Below are 21757 nucleotides of genomic sequence, written 5' to 3'. Positions count from 1 at the left end.
ATAAACATACATAATACAAATGAATTGTAATTAACAGTAAATTAAAATCTACAGCCCTCTCTTGCATCGTTTATGAACATATTGTTGCATAAATAAAAAAAACTTTCACTGAGTGTTTGGTGGTAATTATTATTTGGTAAATCAAGATCTTTACACAAATTAGATCATACATGAATGTAAAATCACAGAGGAAAGGAGGGCATCCATGCAAAAACACTGCAATTTACAATGGGATACACCCGATAGCCTCTAGATGGCAGTAAAAAATAAGCGTTTAGAATAAACTCTCCGTTAGAAATGCTAATAAATCAAGTGGCTACTAAAATATAAATTTTGAGGAAGTTCCACAGACATACATACATAAGAAGAAATGGTCAGGGTCCAAGCCCAAATTTCATTCGCTTTCTCCAGATCATCAACATCAAGGACTACATCACTTGTTTGGATTGTCAATAAAACAAGCAAAAAAGACTTGTAATATTTATATGACTATAGTTTTTGATTAATGAATGAAAATGTTCTGTACATTTCTGTATACTGTTGTTCTGTAAATAAAAAAATAGGCCTACTAGAATATATCAATCGCTAAGATGCATGTGGACAATATATCACAATGTTTTAATGCAAGGGCCTAATCAAAAGTTTAAATTTCACATTTAAAAGAAATTATCTTCCTCCAGATGATCCAAAGCGGGTGGCCTATGTCTTTTTTTCAGAAACTCATTTTAGCAGTAAACAAATGGTTAATTCGGTGACCGCTCTAGGGGGCGGGGCCTCATTGAATGGGAGTGACCTGATTGGCTTAACTCAGGGCAGGCGCTCAGTTTTCCTGGAAAGTTCTTGGAACGCAAGACATGCGGTTTCAAGAGAAACGCCGGCTTCATCCTCGAACGTCAATCACAAACATCAGGAAGCAATTACCGACCATCATCATAATAAAACTCACAAATGAATAAGTCCAGTGCTATTTCATTACTCACGAGACTGCTGTATGCTTGAATGAGGTAGAAGAGAGGATTGATTCTGTGGGTTTCACAGAGCTGTACTTGCCGATGGCGTCAGAGGCGCTAAACACGGGGGGATTCTGAGAAAACCAGTTCAGGGAAGTCAGACGAACTGAACAAGCCAAACCCTGCAGTGTTCCGCTTCTTGCTCAGTTTTAGGGCACGGGCTGAACAGAAACGCCGCTCGTTTTCGACAACCATGTCCGTCAGATTTACTCGCGTAGTTTAAACAAACCCGTAGACAAGTCGCGCACTTATATGACAGAATCCTGACCCTCTTCAACAACCTTCCAGATCGACAGATATCATTATTGAGCTGTTTGTCATCGCTCAAGAAAGAACATTTTATTTTGCCAGCCCGAGTAAAACCTCAGGAACAAAGAAACTTTAAGGAATCCGACAGATATCTAACTGGACATCTTCACAATGATTCTCTGCGTTCAAGGGTGAGTTTTGGCGGCTCATCTTTCTTTAAATATCACAACAAAATAAACATACTATCTAAGTTAATAGTTCATTAAATAAATAACGTTACAACACATTCTTGAGGATGGCACTAAGCATCCGTGAAAGACATATGGACTCAAATTATTTAGCATCTTATTATTATATAGTAAAATAGTAGGCTACATATAAATATACATTGTTTATTGCATTAAAATAGTGAAACACTTCAGGCAGGTTACATTAATCTGATATTTAAAGCTGTCTGCAATAATTCATATAATTTTGTTTATAGTAATATACAATAATATGTGTCATTAATAACATATAAGGTATTTGTGTCTCTCACACGATTTTTTTATTATGCTTCTGTGAACTGAAACTGTTGAAACCCATGGCTCAGATTTAACGTTAAATTGAACGAAATTAAAAAGCTTAATCAGCCATTTCTGAAAATGTGTATTACTGTGCACATTTGAACATAAAGTAATAAGTCAGTATATAAACAAATATTGTTAATAAAATAATATGTGCCTTCAGTATTTTAATAAGTTTTCTTTTTGAAAGTATTGTAAACTTTTAAGTCCCTAAAATAGTTTTGTTTTATCATTATTTTTTTCCAGCCCACGAGCTCATTTGACTGATACCCCCGATCCGACGGTCAGGTTTCCGGTGGTGACTTTCTCTTCTCCTCGCCGCATTCACTCGGCCATTAACTCATGGGACCCTAGCAAAGATTTAAAAGTTATCTCTGAAAATTTCTCCTATCTGGATGCCTCAGGTAAGACAACATGTTTTTTTAATTATTACATCTATGTTGTTATGATTATTTTTGGCAAGTAGGATTCATTCATAAATCCACAAATTATTCAAGGGTCGTTCTGTAAAACTGGTGCCTTTTCCAGTATGCACAATGTGTCTACTCTCAAGTTCACACACACATACATAAACACACACATACATACACACACATATATATATATATATATATATATATATATATATACATATGTACACACACATATGTGCATACACACTGCTTTTAGAAAGGTCATTTTTTAGAATGAAAATCAAAATTGACCTGTCTGAAAACATAATTATCAAAATGTGTATATACAGCAATGAGAAGTTGGACATGTTTAAAAAAACGCATCTTTTTTTTAAAGGGCTCTAAAAGCACCAATTTTCCAGGACAGTGGTTCCCAACCTCTTTTCCAGGAGACCCCCATTTTAACATTCAAAATCCTTAACGGCCCAGCCACCCCCAACACACGTTTTGTTTAATGACAGGGATTACAAAATCAGTTTAGTTTTTAATAAATTCAACAACAGCAGAAACATTATAACAAAATAATAACATTAACAACTACGTCCGGATTTGACTTGCAACATAATGTTATCTACTAACATGTACTACTTGTTCAATTAAAGTATTGACCAAAATGTTTTATAAAACGGTAAACCTATTTATTCCAGCCTTTAAAGCATTTTAAAAAAAAACAGAATGAGTCAAAATGATTATAGGTATTTTATCAGCTCAATTAATAATTCTAGATTCTTTATAATCTGAATTTAGATTTTTAGAATGCACATTAGCTTATGTTCCATTGACTGGTTAAAGTTTAGGCTGAATGAAAATGTAAATCCAATTTCTGACAGTAGGTGGCGCTTATGGAACAGCAGCAATAAAGCGGTTTCCACGGTAACCTCTGTAAACAAAGCAGCGCTATCTATGCTTATAAACACCACTGTTACACGGAGGGATGGTGACAAGAAAATACCATCAAAACATTTCTCATGGCAGTCAGTTCCCTCCAGAGATACATTCATAGAATTAATTCATACTTTAATTTATATAATTTCCCTCAGCATTCGTTTGTAAAACCTCTCTCGCTTCTTTCCGCCATTTTTTCAAACAAAACGAAATTTTATTTATTGTGAGTTTTTCAAATCCTAGCAATCAAATACAGTTTTAATGATGATTAAAATACTAAACTGTAATACTTACCACAAGCCAAACTGTTAACCATTTCATAGCTAAAACTAGAGTTAAGCTTGGCGACCCCTCCGGTCGTGAACCACAGGTTGGGAAACACTGTTCTAGAATGACCTCTTCTGAGGGGGGTTAAACTACAAATTATTATTTCTATATCCATAAAACTCTCCAGTAATAACTAATTTCAATAATCCCTTCCTTTTTTCCAGGTTGGTACTGGGGTGCCATCTCTGCCAGTGAGGCCCACTCTGTCCTACAGGAGGCACCGAATGGTACTTTCCTGATACGGGACAGCAGCCACCCTCTCTATATGTTGACACTGTCTGTTAAAACCAGCCGTGGGCCCACAAACGTACGCATCGAGTACAGTCATGGACATTTCCATCTGGACTCCAGTTCCCCTGTCAGATCTCGCCTGCAGTCCTTCCCCGACGTCCCCAGCCTCCTGCAGCACTACGTGGGCTCCAGGAGCAAAGAGGAGGGGGAAAAGACTGAGGAGTCTGATCACATAACGTCCATAAAACCCAAGGAATGTGCGATGTTGCTAAAACTCAAAAGGCCGATCCATCATCCTCAAGCCTTTCCTTCTTTGCAACATCTCACTCGCTTGGTAATCAACAAAAACACAACTTGCACAGAGCACCTGCCTCTACCCAGACTGATACTTCAATATCTTAAGGATTACCCTTTCCAGCTCTAAGGTCACCATGGAATCGCACACCATGGCCAATAACGAGGTGGATGTTGATGTTTTGAAGGAGGCAAGTTAAATGCACAGCCCCAACGAGAGGTTTGGGGTCAAAAAAGAAGTGTTGAGACTTGTTTCTGGACAAGAAACAAGTTTTTGATGGTCAGCAAGTCTATCTAAATAGATAGCTAGATACTTTGTTTATACCCAAGTGGGACTGAGTCAAACCAGATCCAGAATTGACTCAATGAGAAGCAAGTCGTGACTCAATGAGAAGCAAGTCGTGACTTGACCTTCATGTCATACTGTTAAAAGTGTGACAGGTTAAACCACCGGCTTGAAATAATGTTCGTTAAACTTTTGTACAGGTCACATGACCCTTTTAAAAATGGTTTGAAATGAGATCACACAGCTTGTCTGAAACTCACGAGAAGCACATACGTGGCTTGATCTTCAGCACTCTATAAAGGCGAGCTTAGTCACTGCGCTGCCTTGACTGGAATAGTTTCTTTTCTTGAAAGTGTAATGTTTTTTTTTTTTTCTTTTTTACTATTTTATCAAGATTTACATATTTTTTTTCTATGCGCACAATGTGGAGTTTGTATGTATTTATGGATGAAAGATCCTCTCATTTTATAATAAAAGTGACTATCAAATTTACTTGACGTCATACTGTTTTATCCAACACTATCAAATTTGAGTCATTTGCCACCTCTGAGAATAATAAGAATTATTTATAGAAGAGTATAATCAAGTAAATCCATGGCATGAAGAAAAAGTCTAAAATTATGAGGGCCAGGTGCTGATTATTTGGATAACACAAAAGGAAAAAAATATAGATTACTTAGGTGCTGAAAGAGAATAAATTGGACCTTTTCGCAGAATGAAATGGACGTGATACACAGAATCAAACAATCTGACTCACTCCTCTTCTAAGTACTGGCTTTCTAGTAAGACTATCAAACAAGGTCATTCAGAACTGTAATCTCAGAATAATAGGATTATTAGATGAACAAATGTGCATAAAATTGCTGTGCAATTTAGTTAATTTCAGGACAAAATGTGTGTTATACAAGATTATTAGATGGCATTCTGAATGTGTTCTGATTGCCGGCCATAAAGGTTTCACAGCTAAACAATGTCAAAGAAAAGATGAACATTTCTGTGTATTTATATTATGTAGTCTATTTTTAAATTATTATTTTAAATGCCTAAAATTTTGAGGTGTTCTGAAATGAATTCTATGAGATGGACAAGAGTAACAAAACATTAATAATGAGAAATGAAAGACATGTCTGTGAACAAAAAAAGCATTGTTTCCTCATTCTATTTTCCTCACAGTGAATCATTCTTACTGCACACCGTGATTAGTCCTTCCCAGAAAGAGAGGCAGAGCTTTTTCTGAAACTCGATCTCAGTGCTGCGCAAGCTTACATAAATTTGCTGGTGACGTAAATATGTAAATAATCTTTGTGTGCAATAATATATGTAAGAACAGTATTAAAAAGGGTGATCAATAAGAATTATTTGAACAGTTGCACTGCAAAAGGTTCTTATTTAATAATCTAAACAATAAGATTGGCAAAAATGCCAATATTAATTTATCCGCATAAAGACAACAAATGTGTTAAAAATAGTTCATTTATTATGGCATTGCATCTCTACAAGAACAATAAATATAAAATGTCTCCGCAATAATTTAATACACATTACTAAAACAGAGAAGGGAGGCAGTGCATGTACAATTCGGTTTCACTCATTCAAAGAGAACAGACAGATTTGGTGTATACATTGTGGTAGTGGAGCATGTCTGGTTTGTCTGTCTGTCTTTGTGGGCTAGCAGAGCGAGCGAGTTAGCGGCAACGGGCCAGCTGTTTCGCAGAATGAGTGCATTACTTCCAGGGAGTGACTAGCGCAGGGTTGGGAGGGGGAGTTCTTAGAAAAGGCCTCAATAATTACCTTCAGCCTACTGCACCCTGACACTTGCACACAGAGCACAAACTCACAATCAATGCAATCTTACCACAACAAACCACAGCCACACACACACACATGCTTACCAATTAAAAGGAAAGCGAATATAAAAGATATAACAACAGAAGGTTACAGCACAAGACAAATAGAAACCCTTGGTCGGCAAATTTCACGAAGGAGCTTCTTGGTAGGATTGGCAGGTTTTTAACTCAGTGCATGCTGGGAACAGGCGAGGAGACTGGCAGTGTGCCACCTGCAATTTGACTGAAGGCATTTTAAATGGGCAATTGCTCATGGTAAAGACTCTAGCTCTACTTAGTATGGTGGTGTCATACCAGCCAAGATCATCTTCCTGACTTGTCTTTCCTAATGTATTTTTCCTCTGTCCTTTGTTTCAGTCATCCTCTCCTTTCTTCTGTAAAATGCAAAATCGTGGCCTGTAAAATAAAAAGCATAGTGTGTTTACCAGTATACTGTAAATGGGATACTGTTTACTCGGCATCCAGAGATAACAGGGTACTTGAGTTGCCTACTAAGGTTGCATCAGTTTTTATTTACAGAGTCGCTTTTATTATACCATATACTGGAGTGATGATCCAGAATGACATGGACAAAACCTTTTGCACATGCACACTTTAAAGGAGTAGTTCCCATTTTAAAGATCATCATAATTCTCACATCCCATTACAGTTATTGACCAATTCAAAAGATGCATATCCACAAGGCAGGTTGGCGGGTGTTAATGTCAAGCCCTGTATATATATATATATATATACACATACACACACATTTATCTATTTTTTAGGTTTTATTTTTTTAAGCTATGCTAGTGAACTAATAAAAATATCACCATCAAAAATACTTGAATGAAATGACAATTTAGCATCCCCTGAAATTTCGAAAAGCTCTAAATATGTACTGTGCTATTAAATAAAAGATAAAATATGATAGAGCAATAGAATGAACAGTGAAAGTAAAAGAAGCTCATTCAATGCATTTTAGCAGGCTTAATTAAGCATGAAAATAACTGAAGGAAATATATATTTGATGAACAAATTAAGCAAACTAATATGATTTATATTCTTTTGGGTTCGGGTTCTCAATAAATGGTACTAATAAATTACTAATTAATACTACTAATAAATAGTACTAATAAATTAGTATCGGAAAAGTGGTATCGGTGCATCCCTAGTTATAACATTCCACAAGAGACAAATACCATGTAATTACACTGTAACATGGACTCAGTCTAAGAACAAACATTCACGGAATGAAAATGTATCACTTCTGGGGGAAAAAAATTCCTCATGTTTGAAGACATCTGTGAAATGTGAGGATTTTTTTTTTCCAAAAGTGATACATTTTCATTGAAATTAAGTGAACAACAACAGCAAAAAAAGGACAGGTCACGTTAGCATAAGAACCTGACCTGTTGGTGAGGTCACAATGGGTTTCCAGATAAAGCAACCCCGGCATCATTTCCTCTATCAGCTGCTGAATGACTGGAGGATGGCATGGAGCAACCTCGAGGTAAACCCGTCTGGACAGACAAAGGCATTTAAAAAGTAAGGGAGGAAAAGGTTGGGTGGACAGGATGCTTTTCCAAGTAAACAATCTTACAAGCCATTAGTCATGAGGAAGAATATTAGGTCTGAGACAGAAAACCTGAAAGCTAATGCTAGGGGCTCTCAGTATCTATAAAAGGACAGCAATGTGTCATTTCTGCGAAAGAAACAAACCTTGAGTGGACACATAATGAGAAACCCTCAAGGAAATCTGAAACCCTACCACTAAGTTCTCAACATGCACTGACAAGAAAAACGACACGTGCAATGCTCTCCAGTCTTTACAAGCGTATTACTCGTGTATTACTTATATCCATTCGGTGAATTGCTTATTGAATTAGCCATTTTATGGGCATGGAACATTCCACAAGACAGGTTTTGCAACTGTCATCACCAAAAGCTAATTGTGCTATTTGTTATTGTGTATGCATGTGCATATGTGTGTCTTGGGAGTGATAAGGGTGGGGAGGAGTACTGGGAGAATGATCTGGTCCCTGGAATACTGTTATCAACTGAACTACAGAGAACTGTGTAGCACTCGATTCCCTGAAGCATTTAAGGTATGCTGGGAAAGCTTCTTAGCGCGATTATAGCATACTATTTTTTAACTGTATTTGGCTACAATACAAGAATAATCAAAGACAACCAGACATTCTGCCAAACCACATATGATGGCGTTAGACAAACACACACTTCTCACTTACCCTTGCTTTGTTAAGAGCTTAGAGCCCAGACCCAAAACTGGGCGAATCACAGACAGCCCGTCCAAACCCCCGTCCAATGCGGCATGGTCTTCAAACCTTCCAGGAAAGAGATGTGGCCGTTTAAAAGGTTACATGAGGAATTATCAAACACACACCAAAGGTTAAAGCACATGTTGAGTGTGTCCGCATGTTGGCCTAACCTGAGTATCTCTGTTTGTAAAGTCTTCATGTCCTGACTGAGCAAGTAGGGAGGGTTGCTCACTATAAAGTCAACCGGGTCACATTCTCTCAGTATCGCATCTGCATCTGGGAATACAAAATACATTTTGTTCTCTCGCTGTCATATGCAAAACATATTTGCACTGATGTGGCGATTTCATTGAATTACAAAAATATAATTTATATGGAAATTCAAAGCTTGAAACTAAACAACAATGTTGACCAATGAGGAAAATAATTACATTTATGTTGAATTACATGCTTGTAATGTCTGGGGATATATTCAGTTGTTGTGTTTGAATCAAACACTATACATAAACAGTAACGTTCAAAAAAGGGTCAGTAAGATTTTATTTTAAAGAAATTAATATTATTTAGCAAGGATACATTTATAATGTTGCAAAATATAATACAAAAAAATCTAAGAGTCCTAAAAAAAACATGGTTTCCAAAAAAAAATCAAGCAAATATCAACTGTTTTCAACATTGATAATAATAATAATAAATGTTTCTTGAGCACCAAATCAGCATATCAGAATGATTTCTGAAGGATCATGTGACACCGAGGACTGAGGTAATGATGCTGATAATTCAGCTTTGCAATCACAGGAATAAACTAGATTTCAAAAATATTTTAAAATAGAAAAGTTTAAAAATAGTAAAATAGATTAGTTATTATTACTGTTATTGCAAAACAGTAATATTTCGCAAACTATATACTATATTTTTTATCAAATAAATGAAGCATTGGTGAACATAAAATACTATTTTCAAAAACATTTAAAAATCTTACTATTACCAACCAAAGCCGCTGAGTGGTAGTGTAAACATTACCGTATATATATAAATGGTACTAGGTTCTAGTTATAAGTATATACAGTACTAAAATAATATTTGATTTTCTCATATACTGTAGTGGCCAAAAAGGATGTCCAGAGGGGATTGGTTTGGGGGTTTGTTTTTAATCGCTCTACAAGTTCGATTAAACCATCAAAATATGAGGAAAATATTTTATCTTTTTTTTATATATATTTTAAAATTTGGCCACTACTGTATATACTGTACACACATAAACACTGCCAAAACAAATATATTTGTGTTAATGATCCATGAAACTCCTGAAAAGCCTCCATTTATGTCTGCTAGCTCAATAAACACAACACTTAGGAAGATCTTTAACCTTTTTGCAGAAGTACCTTCATTTATCCAGTTAGTGCAGCGATTAAAGAGAAAACAACTTCATCTCAGAGCTTAATAATAGTAATGTGGTTAGGTCACAGTCTCACAGAGATAAAAATTTGATATTTAGCATTCAGGAGAGCTGTTTTTAATGCCATCTAGTGGGAAGAGAGGCACAAGCTTTAACAGGAAAAGCCCAATAAATCCCTGGAATTAGCTGAACATTTCCATGTCACTACCTTAGAGGCCCTTCTAGGATTCGGGCTGAACCGTCTGGCTCGATTCCTCAAAGTCTCGTTATCTACTAGCACACAAGTCGAACTAATGCTAAATCAATTATGAATGTTATGACAAGGTCCACACTGAATCTCTGCACCTTTTCAGCTTCTTCCCGGATTGTGGGTGGAAATTTTGTGTCGTGGATTTATGGAAAAATAGAAATGGAGATTATTACTGGAGGCTGAAAGCATGATGAAATTAGTCAAAATATTTAGTAAACAAACATACAAGGAGAGTGGGATGCGTGGAATCGATGAACGACATTCAAGTTCTACAGAAATCCGTGGAGCTTTCTGGGGAATTCACTTTGGCCAGTCATAACAAACCAACAGGAAATGGGACAATCAAAAATGCCAGTTACTCCCTCATGCTGCATTTCCTCTCTATTTGTTAATCACTAATTTGCAAAGAAACTAACTATAGAATCAAAATAACATGTAATGTACATCTAGTCTTGACATGACTTTAATCTCTCATTGTGCTTGCATAATAACATTTCTTAAAGAGAGAAAAAGAATGACACCTTGGCTGAGAAGTATTTCCATTCTGTCCACTTCTGACAAATTCACCTTCATTTATGCAAGATCAGCATGGAAACACAAACAGCAAATTCTAAATAGAAATTCTACACTTTGGGTTTTGTGTTCCGTCAAAATTCATTATCATTTGGATCTAAATGTGTTTCTCCTCCTAAAAACAAAAAAAAAATCATGAAATTTCAGTAGCTCTCGATAGCTCATTCTGGATAACCATTTTATAACCATTTTTTAAGGAAATACTCAATGTGGTGACCTAAATATCATGTTATTATCTGTATATATATGCACATATGTGTGTGTGTGTGTGTGTGTATGTGAGAGTGTATATATATATATATATATATATATATATGGGTGATTCTCACGAAAGGTTGGTTTTAAAAATTTCAAACATGAAAATTAAAAAATGCTTGAATTAACAAAAAAAAATTCAGACATTAAAAACAAAGTCTGGAGAATTTGTGAACATTAATTTAAAAATATTTACTTACAATTTAAGACCTTTTTGAGCATAATTTCCAAAACAAGTCCCAAAAAATCTAATTACCGCAACAGTCTGAAAACATCAACACTGTTAGAAAATAAAATAAATGTTCACATTTTTAAAAATGGATTATTAACAGTCATGCACAGTTACTTAAAAATCTGTAATAATATTTATTTTTAAATTAGCATTATTTAATTTTTTTTTTTAATTTCTCTCATTACCGCAACACCTTCCACAATTTACAACCTTTTTTTATATATATTTTAATGAAACCTGACACATTTTCAAAATGATGTGACAAACCTGAAAGAACATAATGTGTAGATACTGTACACGCATTTAAAAGCAAACAACAAATTTTATATTAATTAAATTAACATTTAATGATCATCTGTTGCGGTAATGAAACATAGGTTTTGGAAATGAGGTTGATTATTTCGGTAATGATAATAAGTTTACTATGTCTAGATTTAATGTAGAAAAATGTATAATATATGCAAAATCATGGATTCAATTTCAAATCTGTTTTATTTTGTAGTGCTTCAATACATAACATTAGCAACAACAACAAATTAACAAAAAAATACAAAAATGAATAACTTTAATATTCGTAAAACAATAACTTGTAACTTTAATATTTGTCAAAGTGTTTCAGAGAGGGAAAAACCTCTTCATTCTTCAACCTCTTCATAACTAGGTAAATGCCTACTGTTGCAGCATTTGTCAATGTATACACCTGGCTGCACAGAATTAGATGATTAGGAGATGAATGAGAGGAAAATATTGCCAAAAAAGAAGATGAGAAAGTATTTACAACATAAAAAGTTAGTTTTTACTGAATCTTTCTTTTTAACGAATGTAGAGGGAATAGTATAGCTGTTCTTAAATACAAATACAAGCATCCACTACATTACATGAGCTTGGCATTTACAATAACTCATTTTGATTTGGTAGGCTAATTGGATAAAGTCTAATTCTTAGGATAAGGAGAAAAAGAAATGCAAAATCATTGCACAAATGTAATTGTGCCATGTGCACTGTAAAACCTAACAGTAATATGTACCAGGGATGGAAATTAACTTTTTTGTCCACCGGCCACTGTGGCTGGTGGATTTCAAAATCTACCAGCCACTCAATGTTTTTACCAGCCACTTTCTTGTTTTTAACCGACAATGTGTAACTGCATGTGAAAATTAATACTACAAGAATACTTAAGCAGTTTATTTAATCTCAAGTCTCAATGAAATACTGACATTTTCTCTTTCTCTCACCCTCGGCCTCATCCACCTAATCTGTCATTTATTTTTGTTTTGATGATAATTTGAGCCAGCCTCCAAAAGTAATTAACCTGTCCTGTGATTTTTTTCTCTCTCACACAACACTCTCCAGACACGGATGTATGAGCTATAGTATGTTGGTTGCCTTTACATTAGAATAATATTTAATATAATCTAGATATGAAATGGAATAAATAGCATTCAATACAAAATGAATATGTCTCATATATTGAAATCAAGTTTTATGTGATAAAATATTTGCTTTGTTGTGCATTAGAGCCACATCAGGCATTTAGTACAAAATAATTTATTGAAGCATCCAGATACTTCACCACGTGACAGCAGCTAGGCTCCTGATTGGTTAACGCGGCGCGAATTGACGCCAAAGTTCAGATTTTTCAACTCGGGCGCAGACGCGAATTCGCGTCAAACGCGTGAATGCACAAAAGCACTCAATAAAATCATGCGCGCGGAACGCGTCAGACGCTCGAACTTGCCGCGCGAATGAGGCGTATTCGCATCTACCACGGCGCGCTCTACACCTCATTCGCGCCGCAGGAATTTTTTACGCGCGTAACGCGTCTTTGCATTGACTTAACAATGAAATCACTCGCGCCAGACGCTCTATTCTCGTCTGGTGTGAACGCACCATGATGTTTTCTCTGCAGACCTCTACGCCTGCGATGTAACGCCACATTTTTGTTTGAAGGTGTGCCTCCTCTAAAAGTGTCCGCCGTCCGGGTGAAACAGTATGCTATTTTTATTTACCCGCCACGGTGGCCGGTAGGTGAAGCGAGTTTACCCGCCACAACACAAAATCACCCGCATTTGGCTGGTGGCGGGTGCTAATTTCCATCCCTGATATGTACTAAATAGAATTGAGTTCACTGCACTCAAATATTACTGAAACTTGAATGACTGAAACAGAACTCAAACTCAATGAGTCATAGAACATTTCTAGATACCAGAATGATAATTGAATAATAATTGTATAATTAAGTGATGATTGAGCATTAGTGATGAACACCTGCTGTTAACAAGCAGAATCACCGAAGAAAAGATAAAAACAAGAACTACAACTGACTTTCAGCCACAGCCTTAGATGAAATCAACTGAAGATACAAGATGTTAAACCTCTGAAGATCTAAACAGAGGAGGATTAAACAACTCCACAAACAGCATTACCAGCTTCACTTGTTATTAACCAGTTTGACTTTATTACTGCCATTCGTCTACAAAAGTTCTTATTAGAAATAACAGAGGTTTAGAAGTTGAGGATTTGAGTTTCGTTTAAGGTCACCATGATGGAGATCAGCGTTTGCTTTAGTTGTGCTCTTGTCCCTTGACTTTTGCATACAAGTTTGTCTTTGGCTTCTGTAACAGTGTTTATAAAACAAATATGGCACAAAAGTCAAGGGAAAGTATGAATGGGTGTTGATTGGTAAAGATTCATGATGACAATCATCATTTAGTGACGTGATTCACTGATCTCATTCAGAGACTAATCTCTGATTAAAAGGGCAACATTACATTTGTTTTATTCAAAACTGATTCTACAAGTAAGTGAGACTGTTGTGACCATCAGATATTATGCAAGACTTTACAAACAGTTTGCGCAGAAAAAGTTTCACAGAAAATGTATTGAATTACCAAGACTCACACAGACATCAAGAATCCGGATATGAATCTCAACAATGGTGACCATTAAAAAAATGACTCATGCTGCAATGCATGCTGAATACTAGCAATATACAAAACTTATCCATGGCTCCCAGCATGAATTATTCTTCTAATGGTCACCATTGTTGAGAATCATATGATGATTCTTGATGTATGTGTAAGTCAGCATGATACCATGATTATTGAAATCTGATTGTCATAACAATGGACCTTACAGTAGAATCACAGTTCTATTATAATGTATAATACAAGTAATACATCACCTGTTTATTCAGATATTAGGCTATGAAAAGATCAGGGAATCAAGTCACTAATTGATGATTTTCATCATCAAAACACAACCATCAACACATGATCATATTTTCTTTTGGCTTTTGTGCTATAACAAATGTGTTTTATAAACACTCAGTTTCAGCAGCCAGAGAAAATCTGGTGTTATAAAGTCAAGGGTCAAGAGCCGAACTAAACCAAACACTGACCACTATCATGGAGTCTTTAAATGAAACAATACATCATCATCATCATCTAAGCCTCTGTTCATTCTCAATTGCAACTTATGTAGATGTCTGACAGAAATAAAGTCAATCTGGTCAGTAATAAGTGAAGCAGGTGATGCTGTTTGTGGAGTTGTTTAATCCTCCTCTGCTGAGATCTTCAGAGATGTAATGTCGTCTTTTATCTTCATTTGATTTCCTCTAAGACTGTGTCTGAAGACAGTTGTAGTTCTTGTGTTTCTCTTTCCTTCTGTGATTCTGCTTGTTAACAGCAGGTGTTCATCACTAATGCTCAATAATCACTAAATTAATCACAAATAAATCTACTTTTAGTGAACTCAACTGAAATAATTTCAGAGTACTCATAACTATTGTTTTCATCAACTTTGAATTGAGGCAATCGGTTTCCTCAAATGAAATGAGTTAGCTTAACCTATTGTATTTTACTTTATGTGTAATATTGTGAGCTACCAGTAACTGAAAGTGCTCTGAGTTCATTTAAAGTTTGTCATTTCACTGTTTTTACTCAATATAGTGAAGTTTCAGCTATATAAAGTATTTAAATGCAGTGTAAAGTTTAATTGTGTATTAAGAAATATCATTGTTTTAGTGGACTCGTGGTTCAGAGTACTCATAACTATTGTTTTTATAAACTTAAATTGAATTGAGGCAATCGGTTTCCTCAAATGAAATGAGTTAGCTTAACTTGTTGGGTTTTACAGTGAACAGAAGCACAAATAAATACAATAGAATAAAGATACAACTGAAATAAAGAGTGCTTCAAGTTTTTCAGGTAGATCTAACAGAAGTTTTCAGGAACAGGATCACTATCAACTATAATTATTACAATATTATTACACAATTATTAATTAAAAATATTGAAGTTTTTTTAAGTGTTTTATTAATATGAATGACGTACTGCTGCAGATTTATTTATTTATATAGCCCTGTTATAGTAGTGGATAAAAGGCTGTGTGTGTGTGTGTGGGGGGGTGTACGCTCATGTACATTTCCTAGCCCTGTAGAGTGTTTATTGCTGATTACACCTGCAACATCTCCAAACCTAACCTCTCTCTATCCTTCCTTCTGTACTCCTCGAGCAGTGGTTGCTGTATAATTTTTCCCTGAACTTTGTCAACATGGCTAAAACTTTTTTTTTCTCACTTGCTGACTGCCTACAATGAAACAAATCATGAAGCAAAATATCAACAGTTAGAAAAAATATTTAAATTCATATTAAATCCATAAGGTATATTTAAAAGTAGTACACAATGATTAAATTCTCATTTCCGAAACAGAAGTTCTCTTTACCGCAACTGGCCTTAAATGGTTGCAGTATATGAGAATGGTGTTTCGGAGGATGAGGTGCCTTGCTATGTTTTGCTAACAATAGAGAATCCATGATGACTTTGCTAATCTTTTACTCAGTGCATATAATTAGACATTAATGAAGTACAATTTTATAAAAAATTGTAAATCTAACAATTTTCTAAACATAGAAAACTACTTGTTTCGGTAATGATAATCAATATGTCGTGTACACATTCTGACAAGTGAATATTTTACATTTAATTGGAGAAATATAAAGAGATCTTCTTACCTAGTAGCCATCTTGAAGGAACTGGCCCATGTGCTTCTTTATTCAAAATCAAACTTTATTTAAATTCTGAATGTGCGTTTTAACAGTCCTCAAAAAATGTTACGGAGGATGAGAACCGCAGTCATGGACACATAATTTTCCTAGTTTTTTACATTATTATTATACATGAATATTCAGTAAATTATTTTTTCTGTCATCTGAAATAATCTAGTAGAACATCCATTTTTTTTTTTCTGATTTATTTTAATTTTAATTTGTTTAAATTACATCATAACATACATTCAGTTAAGTTGGACGCATTACAGTAATGATAATTTTCGCAGAAAATACAGTAAAATAGAAAATAAAATTGTTCCCATGTTGAAATTACACATTGTGCAAGGTAGAGATCAGTATTGTCTTTATTGTGATGCTTTTTTATATTACTAAATAACATGTTTAATATTTAAAATCATTAGTGCCGTGGTGTTTTAATGGTTTCGTGAGAATCACCCATATAGTTCTATATATATAGTTATATATATATATATATATATATATATAGTTATATATATATATATATATAGTTATATTTATATTCATAATATGTAACTACACCATTGTTAAGTTTGCAATAAAATGTTCTTATGACATCTTGCATTTATAAGTTATGTTAAAAAGCTGTTAAAAATTAATCATCAGATTACACCGAGTGACGTAAAATAGACAAGATGCCCAGAAATGACGTTTGTTTGTTGTGTGCTGACCAAAAGTTGCCACTTTCACAGACCTGTCAGTCTTACAATAATCACTAACTGTTATGATGACTAGTCATTGCGGACTATGCGGAGTGTTATTTACCCTTACCCTTAATCACATCTAAATGGTGAATATCTAGTCTGTCCTGTAGACCCAGTCTGGAACAAACGAAAGAGGATAATAATACATATGGAATAGTCAACATAATAAATCATCAAGTAATAAAGATTCATCTATAGAAGCTTTATATAGTCGACTGGGAAAGGTAGTCACCTGTTTGCATTTTCCGTTGTAAGACATACTGCTGTCTGGCTTTGATCCAAAGCAAATACCCTAAGCTTAAAGAATCATGGGTACAGATGTTACAGATGACATGCTACATTACTCAGAAGAGCAAGATAAATAATTAGGAGAAAGACACAGTGCAAACCTGTGGAATGCTGTGTAGTAAACTAAGAGAGATGGCTCCAGATCCACAGCCCACCTCCAGACCTCGTAAATCAGTCCTGTGCGATTCCCCCTGTATCAACCGGAGGTCCTCTAGAACCAGACTAACCAGCTCCTAGATGCACACAAACCAGCGGGTCCAAGCGGAAATAAATGTTTTCAAACACACAGTCTGTGTTTATCCAAAAAGTCACATCTATTTGAAGTCCACTCTCACTTTGTGGCAAAATTCAGACATGTGCTAAGAAGGTCACTGAAGTTGTTCACCTCTGTTTCAGGACGGGGTATGAACACGGGACGCTTCATCTTCAGGGTCAGGTCTCTGAAGTCCCATTCCTCAATCACATACTGTACAGGCATCCTAAAAAAAAAACATGCACACAGGCTTGATAAAGGTCAATGGGCAATCTATCTTCTCAGAGACGTTCGTAAATTGTTTTCCATGATTAAATGCATCAGCCTTTTTCACGAGTCATTGATTTATAACCAGGTCAAGGGTTGGTTCACCCAAAAATGAAAATTATCCCATAATTTACTTACCCTCACCTTATCCTAGACGTATATGACTTTCTTCTTTCAGCCAAACACAATCAGAGTTATATTAAAAAAATATCCTGGCTCTTCCAAGCTTTATAATGGGAGTGATTATTGCTTGAGTTTTTGAAGCTCCAAAAAGAGTATCCATTCATTATAAAAGTAATCCTTAAAGGCCTTCTTAAGTGAAGCGATGCGTTTTTATAAGAAAAATATCCATATTTATAGCTTTATAAACTATATTCACTGGCTTCACAAGTTTAGTTCCGACGGAAGAGTGACCTCTAACTCTTCTGCTTAATATAACTCCGATTGTGTTTGGCTGAAAGAAGAAAATCATGCACACCTATGATGACTTGAGGGTGAGTAAATTATGGGATAATTTTGCATTTATGGGATTAATCAACCCTTTAATGTTACTAATAACAGTCTAGTCTACAAAAAACATGTTTTTTGAGGAAATATTATATTAAATGTGTTAATTTAATTTGTTGTTTATTTCTCATTGCATCTCAATTTAATTTGTACACTTTTGTGGAAACGCTTTACAATAAGGTTCCATTTGTTAACTAACTAAGTTAACTAATGTTATCATGACTTAAAAATGAAAAATATACTTCTAAAGTAATCTGTAATCTTAATGTTGATAATACGTTCAAATTAAAAAGTTGTATCTGTTAATACTATTTAATGGACCTGAGCTAATCAGTGGGTGGAATAAGTTAAAACTCCTCGGAAATGGTTTAGTGTTAATCTTAGAACGTAAATGAATAACAAATAACAATTCAAAAAACTTAAATGAAGTTCTGTGAAGGCCTTCACTTGTGCGCACAGGGTCGACTGTCTTACTCATTAAAAAAGTTGCAGTGAGGAGTGAGTAAAAATGTCAAATGTAGTTTTACCTTGATAGGCGTTTGGAGCATAATTTCCACACTCTTTCTATTTCCCTGTCAGTCAGGGTGTCTCTCAGCCTTTTCCTCGGCACACATTCCAGCTTTTAACAAAGAAAGAAAAGGACATGGTGTCATGGAAAGGGAATGAGAATGTGTACAACAATTCTCTTAAACTGTTATTTTACACTTTGTAACCACACAGACTATGCCTCCACACATTTTCAGTTGTGTATATATGTTTGGAACTTTTACAATGTATACAACGATTTTAAAAACATGGCGTGAGAGAGAAACTCACAGTTTTTTGGCCAAGTACATGAGATATTATATATTGACTAGACAGATGAGGCTCGGAGATGCCGTGCAGTGTGAAGTGTTGAGCCCACAGTCCGACTGCCTGCTCTGCTGTGATCCTACAGTTTGCCGGAGGAGCAACAGCGCCCTCTGCTGCACTCGACGACAACCTTACAACACTCTGCAAAAATCAACAGCACATTAATTGCCAGTCTCACACACACACACACACACACACAGTACACATTTTTGGATGCTATATGATTCTTTCATTAAAATAATAGTGATATTTAAATACAAAGGAGATCAGAAACTTACTGTATGTTTTGACACTCCACTGTATCTGTGCATTAATCGAAAACAAATGGTCTTGAACAGCATCGTTCTTTACTGTAAGCTAATCGAGCAAACTGCTTGAACTGCTTTAACATTCGTGGAATAGCTGTCTAAAGCGATAAGGTAACCTGCATGTGTCTCAGCTCTTGATGGATCCTAGTAACATCGGAAACCATGTGCTCCGAATGTCCGAATCGTTTTTTTGAGTCGGATCTTTTGAATTGGTTAAGCGGCAACAAAATTTTTCATTTGAATAGTTCGTTCACAAATCGGACTGAATTGACTTTGTTTCTCGGTAATTAAATTGAAATGAATTAAATTCTTCCCTGTTTCAAAAAAAAAAAAAAAAAAAAAAAACTAGAAGAGGGTCGACTAATAATTCACAGGTGCATTTAGTTTTGGAAACACCTAAATCACGCATACTGCCCCTTTACATCTCATGTTGCTTACATTTGCTTATCATACATATCATACATTTCACTTATTTAAACTGGGCATCTTGCATTATTAAGATTAATAATGTACCCAGAGAAGATTAAGATTAATTAATCAAGATTAATTAATTAAGATTAAGATTAATGAAGATTAAGATTAATTATGTACCCAGAGAAGCGTTCTGATCTGTACGATATTAGATTGATGAGACGAGAAAGAATTTTAATAAACAAAAATGTGTGCCTAAAATTACTTTATTCGAATGGATGTCAGATTCCACTTTGATGACGTAATGACGGGATTCACTTAATCAAATTTTAACCAGTTCTTTGAGCTGTTCAAATGAACCGATTCGCGTTCATGAAGCGGACTTCCTGCCACTATCGCGTTCATGAAGTGGACTTCCTGCCACTAGTGCGTAATAGCTGCGTCCCAATGTGCATACTACGCCCTAAATAGTATTGAAAATTACTAATGTCACATACTATTTAGGATGGATAGTATGCACATTGGGACGCAGCTAATGCTTTTACATATTTCAAAATAAAAGCCACACTAGGCCTATTGTATAATAATACGACAACCAAACGAAAAGGAGAAACCTTTTAATTGAAAAGGCAGTATTTTGTTTATTAAGTTTATGCTGAACTCTGCAATTAATTGTGTTAAACTGGATGTAGTACGTTTACACTTTATCTCCAAAAGTGTGGTTACCACTTGAGGGCGCATTAACTTCATGTAAAACTGCTACATTTAAGTGGGCAAGGGACTGTATAGGCTACTTAAAAACCGTAAGTTTATTTCTTTCTTTTTTCTTTTCTTTTTTTAAAATCTGGTCCTACGGTGTATTATAATAAAAAGTGTTGATACATAATTTGTGTACAAATAAATTTAAATAACTTTGGGCCACATCTTCTCCTGGTTAATTTCAATTACTTTTGGTATTTCATAATATACAGAAAACAACTTACATTATTCGGCTATTCATAAATTGTTGGTGTACTACATCTTGGAACTACAGTATCAGTTCATGCATATTATCCCATGGTTTGACAGCAAAAACTTCAAAGACAGAAGTTCTGAAAAGACTTGTTGTCTGCAGTCTGAGCTGGAGAAGAGAGAGAGAGATCACGTGAGGAGAGACTGGATTGGGGGATGGAGAACTGGTGCTGTCAGCCAGATGGGACTGATTGTTATTGTGTGCTGCAGGGGTTGCAGTGTGTAGCCTCAGTCTATTTGTGAGCACCACCACACATGATTTCAACTATAGCCCTGTGTTTCCCCTGAAACACAGTCTCTCAGAATGAACACTCTCCTTATAAAGAGGGATGAGATAATAAGTCAGATTGAGACGTGTGGAAGTGAAAGTAAATGACATGAACGGAAAGCTATATGGGAGGTTAAAGTACAACATAGAAGGAATAAGAATATGACATTGTCAAAGTATTGGAAGAAAACAAGACATAAAGAGCTTTTTAGACATATTTTTGACCTTGAAACAAATCTGTGATAATTGCTCACAGTGTATGTGTGATTAAGACCAACTGGTGATGCTTGCCAGGAAAAGTGAGTCTTCACTGGTTTGATGGCCTGTGATACTCCAGTCTATACATTTCAGACAATTTACCATTCAAAGAAACTGCAACAAATGCTACCGTTTGTCAGACCTAAGTGATCAGCTTGAAGTTAATCAAGCTTAGCCAAGAGTAACTGCAAAATAGGGGTTTTAAAGCTTTTTGATGCCAGGGACCCCAAAATGTGAGGATTTCCTTGCAAGTGATCCCTTCCTAAAATATATATAACTAGGCTACATAATTTTATGTTTTAAAAACCCATTTATATTGTGAGAAAAAGCTATTATATTATAATGTTGTTTGCAAACTTAAATAATTGTTTTTATATTCTTACTGTAATGAAGCCAGGACAACATTTTAAATATTACGTTGAAAAT

General features: G+C 35.2%; 2 protein-coding genes across 2 annotated transcripts; one reads left to right on the top strand and one right to left on the bottom strand.

The window, feature by feature from the left end:
• The first annotated feature begins 844 nt into the window (after positions 1-844).
• Positions 845-4386, top strand: cish (cytokine inducible SH2-containing protein). Its single transcript, XM_056253758.1, has 3 exons — positions 845-1450; positions 2072-2229; positions 3654-4386. Exons 1-3 carry the CDS (start codon positions 1431-1433, stop codon positions 4142-4144), a joined length of 669 nt encoding a protein of 222 aa, XP_056109733.1. The 5' UTR covers positions 845-1430; the 3' UTR covers positions 4145-4386.
• Positions 4387-5759: 1373 nt separating this feature from the next.
• hemk1 (HemK methyltransferase family member 1) lies at positions 5760-19535 on the bottom strand. The gene is made up of 11 exons (XM_056253757.1): positions 19354-19535; positions 19040-19216; positions 18751-18842; positions 17582-17675; positions 17298-17429; positions 17141-17205; positions 16976-17025; positions 8576-8681; positions 8376-8471; positions 7536-7646; positions 5760-6543 (listed from the first exon to the last, which is right to left on the bottom strand). Exons 1-11 carry the CDS (start codon positions 19414-19416, stop codon positions 6501-6503), a joined length of 1029 nt encoding a protein of 342 aa, XP_056109732.1. The 5' UTR covers positions 19417-19535; the 3' UTR covers positions 5760-6500.
• Positions 19536-21757: the final 2222 nt, after the last annotated feature.

This window comes from Rhinichthys klamathensis, unplaced genomic scaffold, assembly GCF_029890125.1.
Source record: "Rhinichthys klamathensis goyatoka isolate OS25496 unplaced genomic scaffold, OSU_Roscu_1.1 h1tg000109l_1, whole genome shotgun sequence".
Taxonomy (NCBI): domain Eukaryota; kingdom Metazoa; phylum Chordata; class Actinopteri; order Cypriniformes; family Leuciscidae; genus Rhinichthys; species Rhinichthys klamathensis.
The sequence above is the reverse complement of the archived record's forward strand: the minus strand, read 5'-3'. Positions and strand labels throughout refer to the sequence as shown.

What these genes read in the sequence shown, in the direction of transcription:
- hemk1 (XM_056253757.1), bottom strand. Translation starts at nt 19,416, where the DNA reads ATGCTGTTCAAGACCATTTGTTTTCGATTAATGCACAGATACAGTGGA. An exon ending in ACAACGGAAAATGCAAACAG is followed by an intron (nt 17,026 to 17,140) that starts GTGACTACCTTT and finishes CGTTTGTTCCAG; the next exon opens with ACTGGGTCTACAGGACAGAC. An exon ending in CATTGTGACCTCACCAACAG is followed by an intron (nt 6,544 to 7,535) that starts GTCAGGTTCTTA and finishes TTTATTTTACAG; the next exon opens with GCCACGATTTTGCATTTTAC.
- cish (XM_056253758.1), top strand. Translation starts at nt 1,431, where the DNA reads ATGATTCTCTGCGTTCAAGG. An exon ending in ATGATTCTCTGCGTTCAAGG is followed by an intron (nt 1,451 to 2,071) that starts GTGAGTTTTGGC and finishes ATTTTTTTCCAG; the next exon opens with CCCACGAGCTCATTTGACTG. An exon ending in CTCCTATCTGGATGCCTCAG is followed by an intron (nt 2,230 to 3,653) that starts GTAAGACAACAT and finishes CCTTTTTTCCAG; the next exon opens with GTTGGTACTGGGGTGCCATC.